Source organism: Monodon monoceros, unplaced genomic scaffold (assembly GCF_005190385.1).
Source record: "Monodon monoceros isolate NGI ecotype Baffin Bay Population unplaced genomic scaffold, NGI_Narwhal_1 Super_Scaffold_1, whole genome shotgun sequence".
NCBI lineage: Eukaryota > Metazoa > Chordata > Mammalia > Artiodactyla > Monodontidae > Monodon > Monodon monoceros.
The window spans coordinates 23375960-23389064 of NW_021703765.1; the positions used below are offsets into that span (position 1 = coordinate 23375960).

Below are 13105 nucleotides of genomic sequence, written 5' to 3' on the forward strand. Positions count from 1 at the left end.
CTAGACAGTTTTTGCTTACCAAGGCCTGGAGGTGAGCACCGGAGCTGGAGCAGAGCATGGGCGCGTCTCTTCTTGAAGATCTTGGCTAATTTGCATTCTTGGCCTCTCCTCGACCCAAGGGTAGAGATTTTCTGTGGTTGTTACGATAGCTCCACTTTTTCAAGAGACTCCTCAGTTTTCTTATTTTTGCTTTCAAACTACTGACCTCTGATGGTTTTTCTGTCAGACTTGTTCTATGTGCCATACCTTTTAAAATATAGCTCCTTTTTGTCTACTAATGATAGCATCGTCTGTTTTTTTTCTTTTATATTTAAGAAGGAAGAAGAAGAAAATACATCAGCACAGTTTCACTATCTTGAACTGAAATTCTCACAGTTTACTTTTATATACTGTTTAACTCACCTTCAGAGCAAAGCCACAGCTTGTCAGAAATTGTAGACATGGATAATCCCTTTTTCCCTAAAGCAATCATATTTACTTAAACTTTTCTTCCCTATTACAGATGTTAAAAAATATTACTTGGTATTCAGAACGGGTTTTAACTGAAATTTCACTGGGGAGTCTCCTGATACTGGTTGTAATAAGAACTATTCAGTACAACATGACAAGGACAAGAGTAAGTATTCCGTAGCTATTTTTCTACCTTTATACATACAGTACAATGAAGACTATAGTTTAAAGCAATCTCAATATTTAGAGTGCAAACGTTCTCATGGAATGTGGTGGAAAAATATAGACCAACATATAGTCACTGTATTATGATCCTAAGGTAATGTTTAAAGTGTCTGCTTCTTAATGTTTCATAGGTGGTATGATCAGAGCTATTTTACATGTAATAGAAAATAAGCAGTGGAGCACATTTAGTTAAAAGATGTTGTATGTCTTTTCTGGACTGATAAAACTGGTTTACCTTGTAAAAGTAGCAACAACAAACTGTAAGAAGATACAAGCACAAGAAAATATGAATTCAGATGGGAAAGAAATGGAGAAAAAGAGAATACTTTAAAGAGTAAAAGGAAAATTTCAACTAGATTGTATTTGCTATGCCTGGGAGCAAATTTCAGTTCCAGTCACTAGAGAAGCGATATACAGAATTCATAGCTTAGAGAAGTGGTCAAATTTACTGCACCGTTTTCAGTTACGCCCCTCTGGGAGGCTAACATAGGTTAGCCTTTCCACAGTCTTTTATCTGAAACTCTTGGAGCCACATATGTTTTAGCACAGAAAATTTTTTGATTTTAGAAAGATAATTATAGTTTGTATGCTACACTATATGTAACCATGAGGTTCTGGAGCCACGCACTGTAACTAAACATTAATATTTCTGCAGCAAAATAGTTCAGTATTCTCCAGGGTGGGCTTAATGAAGACCATAAATAGCATCATTATCTTTTGTGCCAGATGTTGGTTCCAAACTAGCAGTGAAAAAACTTTGGATTTTCAGTGCTTTATGGATTTTGGAATTAGAGAAAACAGATTGTGGATCTGCACTTTCTAAAATCAGTGACAATTGAGTTTACATTTGCTTCTAGTTAACCTTGCTTAAAATGTCGAGAAGACTCGATGTATGTTTTAAACTTGCTGTTTTCTGACAGGACAAGTACCTTCACACAAATTGTTTGGCAGCTTTAGCAAATATGTCGGCGCAGTTTCGTTCTCTCCATCAATATGCTGCCCAGAGGATCATCAGGTAAATATGAGCTTTAAAAGACATGCTGATTCTTGCCTTTTAGCTGGCCTATTGGAAAGGATACTATGGTGGTCGTTTTTAAAATGCTATCTGCAAGGAATATCACATTTTCCTACTTACTTTTTATCACCTTCTTGTCTGGCTGAAAATACCTTGTTCTGCTTTGTTTTCTAACCCAAGATTTTCTATCAAAGTTAATTGTATTTACTTTCAACCCTTTTATAAAATCTAGTTTTAAGATTTGTGTGTTAACCTTTTACAGCAGAGCAGGTCTATGTCTTAGTAATACAAACTAAATCTTAATTCACATATTTGCTGAGCATTTTATAGAGCGTCACTCTACCCTTTTCAAAAGCAGTTATCTGTTTTAGAGAATTCTTTCTGTGGCAGTTAACCATTGTATTAGTTTCCCAATGCTGCTGTAACAAATTACCACAAATTAATGGCTTAAAGCAACACAAATCTATTATACAATTCTGTAGGTTAGAAGTTCAGCAAGGGTCTTACCAGGCTGGAATCAAGATGTCAGTAGGGCTGCATTCCCTTCTGGAGGCTCTAGAGGAGAGTCTCTTTCCTTGCCTTTTCCAGCTGCTAGAAGCTGCCCGCATTCCTTGGCTCATGGCCCCTTCCTTTCCTTTCAAAGCCAGCAACAGTAGGTTGTTGAGTTCTCCTCACATCTTATCACTCTGACTTCCTCTTCTACTGTGAGGATCCTTGTGAATGCCTTGGCCCTACCTGAATAATCCAGGATGATCTACCCATTTCAAGGTCCTTAGCTGAATCACAACCACAGCAGAGTCCCGCTTGCCATGTAAGGTAACATATTCATAGGTTCGTGGAAGTTAGGATGTGGATATTTTGGGGGAGCCATGATTCTGGCTGTCAGAACATCACCAGAAACTCCCGTCCCTTACCTGTTCTTTGCCAAAGGCACAATCTTTAAGGTTAGGAAGCTAATTAACGAATGAATGACTGTCATTTGCAGGATTTAACGAGTATGGTTACTTTTTGGTCTTCAGGTAGGATGCTCAGTATTGCCCTAGCAGCTCTCAAGTAGAACATTTTTTATGTAGTCAGTGACATTAGAGCCTTTCTTTTAATTCTTGCTTTTGGGGCAATGCAGCTCTGATAATTAGTTGTTGTGTTCCAGTCATTGGTGGTTATCACAACCCCATATCACTTTTTAAACTCTGATCTCACTTTCCGCCCTTTGGTTAGAGACATTTATTGACCTGGGCTCATTTTTAACAATCAGTTAGAATTAACTTATGTTCTTAGTCTGTTTATTTATCCTCAGAATTTAGCACAGGATATTTTCCTTTGACTCACTGTTTACTTTAGTCATACATTATTTTGGATTTTATTTGTTTGTACTTGAGAAATTGTCCAGTTGACTGACTTTGGACTAACGCCGACTTCGTGATTGAAAGTAAACATGGTGTCTCCTCATACCTCAGATTCTTCCAGGTGTTCTGAAGAGCCTTTAGTTTCTAAAAATTGACCTTTGTCACCATGCTTTATTTCAGCATGACAGATGTAATGATATCTGTGCTGCTTCGTGGTCTATTTTTCTTTGTGTGTATGTGGAGTTTTATAACGGTTTTAGGAAGATTTCATTACAAAATTTTCTTCAACTGATATATAAACATTTGGACTGTTCAATATGAAAATGCCAGGTGAACTGGTTCAGAATTTAAGTTCTGATAAAATGATTCAAGTAAGATTAAATAAAAATTTTCTAGGTGTCAGAGTTGGAAAAAATGCAAATAAAGCATTGTGCCCAATTTTCTGTGATGACTGAAGTAGAAAACCAATAGTATTTGGAGAAATAAGAAATGTAATTTAGATTTGTGATTTGAGACTATTTAGATCAAGTTTATCATCATTAAGGAATAATGCTTTACTTCAATTTTATTGGAGCTTTATTTAGCATTTAGTGAGGAACTAACTGTGTTATGCAATGCAGGGAATATCAAAATTAGTTATAAAAATTCCTACCCTTAAATAGCTTGTAATTCAATAGCTGAGATAAGGCAAAGACCAACATATGTCATATCTAGCAGAATGTAGTAAATATTATAATGAAAGAAAAATTCCTGTGGTGAGGGCGAGTGGGTGGTTCAGAGAATGGTGAGGTCACATCTCATTGAGAAATCAGTCAAGGTGAGCAGAGAGAGATGGCTCTAGAGACTGGCTTGATAGGGGAAAGCATCAACCAAACAAAACAAACCAAAACAAGAGGGGGTGTGGTGAGAGAGCATGGTTTATATTTAGAAAATAACCAGTCCATTCAGTTGGCATGTTGTGGACCAGTACAGGGATTATCAGCTTTTTTTTTTTTTTTTTTGCGGTACGCAGGCCTCTCACTATTGTGGCCTCTCCCGTTGTGGAGCACGGGCTCCGGACGCGCAGGCTCAGCGGCCATGGCTCACGGTCCCAGCCATTCCACGGCATGTGGGATCTTCCCGGACCGGGGCACGAACCCATGTCCCCTGCATCGGCAGGCGGACACTCAACCAGTACGCCACCAGGGAAGCCCCCGGTACAGGGATTATAAGAGAGAAGCCTGAAAGAACCAGCTGGGGCCTCCTTGTGGAGGGGCTTAGCTATTAGATCCACGGTTTAGGATCATGGAAAGAATAGAAAGAAAAGAAGATGTCACCTTTCCTACTGACAAAAAAGGAAATGTCAGTGAATGAGTTGTAAATGGGCTTGAAAAGAAATACTTTAATGTAAATGCCTAGAGTTACCAGCTTCAGCAGACGATATTGGTCTGGTGTTTGTCACACTGAGGGCCGTGCAGTTCTCAACGTCCCCCAGTAGTGCCAGTGCTTCTGGTCCAAGCGCCACAGTGGAGTAGCCAGTGTGGACCAGAGCATCTCATCATGCAGGAGGGAGCTTGTTAGAAATGCAGAGTGTTGGCCTGGTTTCAGATCTGCTGAATCAGAATCTTCCATTTTAACAAGATCTCTGAAAGATTTGTACGTGCATTAAAGTTGGGAAAGTACTTTGAGTTTGGGCATGGAAATCAAGATTAATAAACACTTAGAAAACACTCGTGTTGAATTGGAAGTGGGGGCCAGCGTTTTTGTATCTTGAGGAAACTCATTTTCTACTAAATGTTTGTGAGGAAACTCATTTTCTACTAAATGTTTGTGTTTAGGGTATAAAATTGTAAAGTATAATAAGGAATGCATAACCAAAGACTGTGTAGATACACAGAAGGTTTATTATAGCAGCACAACTCAAGATTCACCAGATGCTCTAGTAACTCCTTCAAATGAGAAGTAATTAGTTTTCATATACACGGTTTCTAAATCCTTTTTTAGGAAGAGACTACACAATTTTGTAGCTGTCATTTGCAAAACTTAGAGGAGCCAGTATTTCATGTGATCTTCAACAAAGTGCAAAACAGAGTAACGTGTTTCATTGCTGTGAAAGTAGGATGTGAATAAAGCTTTAAAAAGTCTTCTTAGTTGGGGCGTCCCTGGTGGCGTAGTGGTTGAGAGTCCGCCTGCCGATGCAGGGGACACGGGTTCGTGCCCTGGTCCGGGAAGATCCCACGTACCGCAGAGCGGCTGGGCCCGTGAGCCATGGCCGCTGAGCCTGTGCGTCCGGAGCCTGTGCTCCGCAACGGGAGAGGCCACAACAGTGAGAGGCCCGCGTTCCGCAAAAAACAAAAGTCTTCTTAGTTGGACATAAATGTATGGAATGATTTCATATGGTGTCTAAGCTGTTGTTTCATATTAAATGACACAGTGTCTTCCACAAACTCTTGGTATTCTAGAAAAATCACAGACATACATGATATAGGTTTTGCTCACCTATGAAATTTTTTGAATATGCTGTAAGCATGGATATTTGATGTGATCATTATTTGGGATTATAGGGCTATTAATTCAGTTAAAACATTTATGTGGAGTAGATTATATGCAAGGGATTGTTGTGAGTTACAAATATATCATCACTTACTTCCTGCCCTTAAGACTTCCCCTATTGCCTGTCTTACCCTCCCCTCCCTCACACCCCCCTCACTGGCTCCTTCCTCTGGCTCCCCCTTCACCTTTGGCTTAACAGGTACTTATACTTTTCTCCAGTATTTCATCCTAGATTGTTCTTCTCATCTTTGCTCATTTTCCTTGCCTGTGACTTCACCTACTCTACAAGAGCACAGACTCTGAGTTTGGGATCCCAACTTCAAAACTGACTAGCTATGGAATTTTGGAGAAGTTACTTAACTTTTCTGTACAGCAGTTTCCCCGTCTATACAATGGGGTGGCAGTAGTTGCTATCTCAGTGAATAGGATGAAGATTAAGTGAATTAATATTTGAAAAGGGCTTGGCACATAACATTCACGATATAAGTGTTGACCCCTTGAAACCTAACTGCTAACCTCCCTACCTGGATATCCCACACTTACCTCAAACTTTTATTACGTTTAAAACAGAACTCATTTTTATTTATTTTTAATATTTATTTATTTTCTTTTTATTATTATTTTTTTGGCTGCGTAGAGTCTTAGTTGTGGCACGTAGGATCTTTGTTGAGGCATGCGGGATCTTTTATTGCTGCACTCGGGCTTCTCTCTAGTTGTGGCATGTGGATTTTCTCTCTAGTTGTGGCACATGGGCTCCAGGGCATGTGGGCTCTGTAGTTTGCGGCACATGGGCTCTAGTTGATGCGTGCGAGCTCAGTAGTTGGAGCATGCAAGCTTTGTTGCCCCATGGCATGTGGGATCTTAGTCCCCCGACCAGGGATCGAACCCCTGTCCCCTGCATTGGAAGGCGGATTCTTTACCACTGGACCACCAGGGAAGTCCCTGGAACTTGTTTTTATTTATTTATTTTAAAATACATTTATTTATTTATTTATTTATGGCTGCTCTGGGTCTTTGTTGCTGCCTGCGGGCTTTCTCTAGTTGAGGTGAGCAGGGGCTGCTCTATCGTTACAGTACACAGGCTTCTCATTGTGGTGTCTTCTCTTGTTGCAGAGCTCAGGCTCTCGGTGCATGGGCTTCAGTAGTTGTGGCTCACGGGCTCTAGAGTGCAGGCTCAGTAGTTGTGGTGCACGGGCTTAGTTGCTCCGCAGCATGTGGGATCTTCCCGGACCAGGGCTCGAACCCGTGTCCCCTGCATTGGCAGGAGGACTCTTAACCACTGCGCCACCAGGGAAGTCCCCGGAACTCATTATTAAATGTGCTCTTCCTGTTAAATTCCCTATCCTAGGTAATGACTCTCACTACAGCGATCTAAATTGCCAAGTCAGAAACTTACAAGTAATTCTGTGCCATTTTTTTCCTTCCCCTCAAATGCTCTATCTGACTGGGCCCTGGTGTTCTAACTCTCCCATTGTAACTTGCATTCATTACCGTTCCTGTCTCCACTACTGCTGCGTTAGTTCACGTGTTCATCATCTTCACCCAAAACGATGTCTTTAGTCAGCCCAGTCCTTCTGCCTCCCTCCCTGCCCCTCTACAGTCGACCCCTGCACTGCTCCATTCATTGGAGAAGCAAATCTGATCCATTTTGTATTGCTTCCTATGCTTAAAATCATTAAATGCCTTCCTGTTGCCAGCAGGTTAAAATTCAACCTCCTTAAAGCTGTGGCTCTCAAACATGGGTGGTTTTGCCCCCGGGGGACAGGAGTCAAGGTGGTTTATTTGTGTTTTTTTTAATTTTGGGGTGTTCTTTTTTGCTGTTTTGTTTTGTTTTTGTTTTTTCTGTTGGCGCAACTGGGGAGGAGGTTGCTACTGACATCTAGTGGGTAGAGGCCAGAGATATTGCTAAATATCCTGTAATACACAGGACAGCAAAGAATTATCCAGCCCCAAGTGTCATCGTGCTGGGGCTGAGGAGCCTTGTCTTAGAGTGGGCCTTGTCTGCCCAGCTGGCTCTACTCAGCTCCTCCGTGGCGAGCCAGGAGTCACACAGCCAGTTTCTGGCCCAGGGGCTAGTTTCTGGGGTAGGAGCAGAGAGGACACGGCAGGGAGAGGAAGAATATCACATGTTAGAAATATGGCTTCTCTCAGAGAAGGTGTCAGGGAGAGAGAACTTCAGAGTCTTGCCCTGGCCAGTGTAGTTGCTTGTGACACACTGGCCTTGCCTGAAGTTTTAAGTCTCATTGCTCAAGCAGAGTAGTAATTACTGGAGATAAAAGATTTGTCTTGGATTTCTTTGCATCACTTTACAAGAGTAGCTGTTAGTAGGTACACAAGGGAATTTTAATAAATACCTAGCCACTGATTCTTAGAAGATGGGCGAGCATCTGGGATTTAAGCTTAGTTGTGGCACCCATCATTCTGAGACTTAACCTAAATTGATTCATCCCATTTTGCAGACATATGCTGCTGCTTGAAACTAGTGAAGTCAATGACAGTGCACATTACGGAAAGCTTTATGGTCTTTCAAACTTCCTGAGAATAAAATAATAAAAAAACATAGATTAGATTTTAATTAAAGCTATTTAATTACAGTGCTGGTTTTGTTTTTTGGTTTTTTTGTTGTTTTTTTGCTGCGGTACGCGGGCCTCTCACTGTTGTGGCCTCTCCCGTTGCGGAGCACAGGCTCCGGACGCGCAGGCCCAGCGACCACGGCCCACGGGCCCAGCCGCTCCACGACATGTGGGATCCTCCCAGACCCGGGCACGAACCTGCGTCCCGTGCATCGGCAGGCGGACTCTCAACCACTGCGCCACGAGGGAAGCCCTTGTTTTTTGGTTTTTTTGGTAAAATCTAATCATGTAATTTAAGAACTTTTAAATACTTCAATTCATAATTTATGCTTACACGTTTTCTGACTGTTAATAGCCACTAGTAGTGAATATATACTCTTGAGATTTTAACCAAGTTCACTGCTGTCCATCTTGTCTTTGTCTAGCCCCAGGCTGGCATTTTATGTAAGGTGCCTTGTTCTGCTCTACACATGTAATGGTACATATTGTAGTCACCCAGCCTTTTTCTAAAGACTACAAAAACACAGTTTGCCTTATTTAACTCTGGGTGGTTAATTCCGCTAATTTGGACAAATATAGATGTTTCAGAATGTCCCGTGGAATCAAAGAAAGTTGGACAGTTTGCTTTTAATTAATACCTCCTGGTATTAGCTTACCACATCAGGCTTCCTCACTTTTGTCCCCACTGAATGAAGTCTTCTGGAGTTGATTTTTTTCTAAACCAAATAATACGTTGAACCGAAAAATACAAGAGAATGTTAAGAAGCAAAATGGCCTGTTTCTTGTTGGGATACATTTATATTATACAGTGTAAAATATTCAGATATAGTAACATGTCTGGTTATTTCTCTTGTTTGAGAAATAACCAGTATTTGAGAAATATTGGTTATTTCTTGGTTTTGATATTTCAGGAATACTGTCTTATTTTAAAAATAAGGTCCATTTAATGATAAATTCGTACCTATCACCTTTAGTGTTTCATCACTTCTCTCTCTTCTGTTACATTTAAGACTGGTAAAAGTCTGGAGGCTTATATAATTTAAGGTGTTGGTGTTGCACAGCTGACAAGTGGCTATGCAGACACTTGGCTGACAAGTTTGTCCAGATTAAAAGCCTGTGCCTATTCCACTTCATTGTCATGGAAAGACTGGCAGGACATTATTAATGAGAGTAATTCACCTGCCATGGGACCATCAATCCAAGCTCTCTGGGGTTTTCTGAAACAGATGGTTCTCTGCAATCTAGGGTAGCTAAACCCTTGTTGATTATTCAGTTTGCTGCCCCCACCCCTCATTCCAGCTTCCTTCCAGTATAGCTAAACCCCTAAAGTTATAGTAGCAAAGACTGGGTCTTTCTTTCTTTCCTCCTCCCTCCCTCCCTGCCTCCCTGCCTCCCTCCCTGCCTCCCTTCCTTCCTTCCTTCCTTCCTTCCTTTTATCTCTCTTTCTTTCTTGAACTGGCTAGTTGAGAAAGGTATGGATGTATCAGGTATTGCAATACAAAGTATATGGGTATTCTCCTGGAAAATAAACATGGAAAAAAGGATAAGAACTGTATATATTTCAGCCTGAAACTTAATATTTTTCTTACATCTAATCCTTGATGTTACATTTTTTTAAACTTTTTGCCAGAATTTACTTATTTATTTAATAAAAAAATTTATTTATTTTTGGCTGCGTTGGGTCTTCGTTGCTGCCCGCGGGCTTTTCTCTGGTTGTGGCGGGGGGGGGGGGGGCCTCTCTTCATTGCAGTGCACGGGCTTCTCATTGCGGTGGCTTCTCTTGTTGCGGAGCTCGGGCTCTAGGCGCGCGGGCTTCAGTAGTTGTAGCTCATGGGCTCAGTAGTTGTGTCTTGTGGGCTCTAGAGCGCAGGCATTAGTTGTGGCTCACGGGCTTAGTTGCTCCACGGCATGTGGGATCTTCCTGGACCAGGGCTCGAACCCATGTCCCCTACATTGGCAGGTGGATTCTTAATCACTGCGCCACCAGGGAAGTCCCTGATGTTAGATTTTATTTTTAATTCAATAAGTACTTATTGAGCTTTTGCTGTAAGCATACCACTGCCAAAGTCATCTTTAGTTTCATATTTGTTTACATTTTAATTTCAGACAAATGCCATTCATTGTATCTAGAAATTAAGTGTCATAGTCATGTTGGCTTTATTTTTTAATACTTAATTCAATTTCAACCTCGTATCATTTTCTGATTTCATTGTAGTTAGGAAATTGGTTTTTTTTTTAATGTTTTTATTGGAGTATAATTGCTTTACAATGGTGTGTTAGTTTCTGCTTTATAACAAAGTGAATCAGTTATACATATACATATATCCCCATATCTCTTCCCTCTTGCGTCTCCCTCCCTCCCACCCTCCGTATCCCACCCTTCTAGCTGGTCACAAAGCACCGAGCTGATCTCCCATGCTATGCGACTGCTTCCCACTAGCTATCTGTTTTACATTTGGTAGTGTATATATGTCAATGCTACTGTCTCACTTCGTCCCAGCTTACCCTTCCCCCTCCCCGTGTGCTCAAGTCCATTCTCTAGTACGTCTGTGTCTTTATTCCTCTCTTGCCCCCTAAGTTCTTCATGACCATTTTTTTGGTTTTTTTTTTTAGATTCCATATATATGTGTTAGCCTACAGCATTTGTTTTCTCTTTCTGACTTCACTCTGTATGACAAACTGTAGGTCCATCCACCTCACTACAAATAACTTAATTTCATTCCTTTTTATGGCTGAGTAATATTCCATTGTATATATGTGCCACATCTTCTTTATCCATTCTTCTGTCGATGGACACTTAGGTTGCTTCCATCTCCTGGCTATTGTAAATAGAGCTGCAGTGAACATTGTGGTACATGACTCTTTTTGAATTATGATTTCCTCAGGATATATGCCCAGTAATGGGATTGCTGGCTCATATGGTAGTTCTATTTTTAGTTTTTTAAGGAACCTCCATACTGTTCTCCATAGTGACTATATCAGTTTACATTCCCACCAACAGTGCGAGAGGGTTCCCTTTTCTCCACACCCTCTCCAGCATTTATTGTTTCTACATTTTTTGATGATGGCTATTCTGACCGGTGTGAGATGATATCACATTGTAGTTTTGATTTGCATTTCTCTAATGATTAATGATGTTGAGCATTCTTTCATGTGTTTGTTGGCAATCTGTATACCTTCTTTGGAGAAAGGTCTGTTTAGGTCTTCTGCCCATTTTTGGATTCGGTTGGGTGTTTTTTTTGATATTGAGCTGCATGAGCTGCTTGTAAATTTGGGAGATTAATCCTTTGTCAGTTGCTTCATTTGCAAATATTTTCTCCCATTCTGAGGGTCGTCTTTTGGTCTTGTTTATGGTTTCCTTTGCTGTGCAAAAGCTTTTAAGTTTCATTAGGTCCCATTTGTTTATTTTTGTTTTTATTTCCATTTCTCTAGGAAGTGGGTCAAAAAGGGTCTTGCTGTGATTTATGTTGTAGAGTGTCCTGCCTATGTTTTCCTCTAAGAGTTTGATAGTTTCTGGCCTTACATTTAGGTCTTTAATCCATTTTAAGGTTATTTTTGTGTATGGTGTTAGGGCATGTTCTAATTTCATTCTTTTACATGTAGCTGTCCAGTTTTCCCAGCACCACTTATTGAAGAGGCTGTCTTTTCTCCATTGTATATTCTTGCCTCCTTTATCAAGGATAAGGTGACCATATGTGCATGGGTTTATCTCTGGGCTTGCTTTCTATCCTGTTCCATTGATCTATATTTCTGTTTTTGTGCCAGTACCATACTGTCTTGATTACTGTAGCTTTGTAGTATAGTCTGCAGTCTGGGAGCCTGATTCCTCCAGCTCTGTTTTTCTTTGTCAAGATTGCTTTGGCTCTTCAGGGTCTTTTGTGTTTCCATACAAATTGTGAAATTTTTTGTTCTAGTTCTGTGAAAAATTCCAGTGGTAGTTTGATAGGGATTGCATTGAATCTGTAGATTGCTTTGGGTAGTAGAGTCATTTTCACAGTGTTGATTCTTCCAATCCAAGAACATGGTATATCTCTCCATCTGTTTGTATCATCTTTAATTTCTTTCATCAGTGTCTTATAATTTTCTGCATACAGGTCTTTTGTCTCCTTAGGTAGGTTATTCCAAGGTATTTTATTCTTTTTGTTGCAATGGTAAGTGGGAGTGTTTTCTTGATTTCACTTTCAGATTTTTCATCATTAGTGTATAGGAATGCCAGAGATTTCTGTGCATTAATTATGTATCCTGCTACTTTACCAAATTCATTGATTAGCTCTAGTAGTTTTCTGGTAGCATCTTTAGGATTCTCTATGTATAGTATCACGTCATCTGCAAACAGTGACAGCTTTACTTCTTCTTTTCCGATTTGGATCCCTTCTCTGATTTCTGTGGCTAAAACTTCCAAAACTAGGTTGAATAATAGGGTTGAGAGTGGGCAACCTTGTTGTGTTCCTGATCTTAATGGACATGGTTTCAGTTTTTCACCATTGAGGATGATGTTTGCTGTGCATTTGTCATATATGGCCTTTATTATGTTAAGGTAAGTTCCTCCTCTGCCTACTTTCTGGAGGGTTTTTATCATAAATGGGTGTTGAATTTTGTCAAAAGCTTTCTCTGCATCTATTGAGAGGATCATATGGTTTTTCTCCTTCAATTTTGTTAATATGGTGTGTCACTTTGATTGATTTGCGTATACTGAAGAATCTTTTCATTCCTGGGATAAACCCTACTTGATCATAGTGTGTGATCCTTTTAATGTGCTATTGGATTCTGTTTGCTAGTATTTTGTTGAGGATTTTTGTATCTGTGTTCATCAGTGATATTGGTCTGTAGTTTTCTTTTTTTGTGACATCTTTGTCTGGTTTTGGTATCAGGGTGATGGTGGCCTCGTAGAATGAGTTTGGGAGTGTTCCTCTCTCTGCTATATTTTGTAAGAGTTTGAGAAGGATAAGTGTTAGCTCTTCTCT

At 40.3% G+C, this 13105-nt stretch overlaps 1 protein-coding gene across 2 annotated transcripts in view; it reads left to right on the top strand.

Annotated features, from left to right (window-relative positions):
- Positions 1 to 13105, top strand: part of DYM (dymeclin) — a 377165-nt gene that overhangs the window by 160285 nt on the left and 203775 nt on the right. For both annotated transcript variants that reach the window (XM_029234371.1, XM_029234366.1), the window contains exons 12-13: positions 503 to 616; positions 1596 to 1690. In XM_029234371.1, the coding sequence (XP_029090204.1) occupies positions 503 to 616; positions 1596 to 1690 (209 nt within the window). The remainder of the gene's footprint in view (positions 1 to 502; positions 617 to 1595; positions 1691 to 13105) is intronic.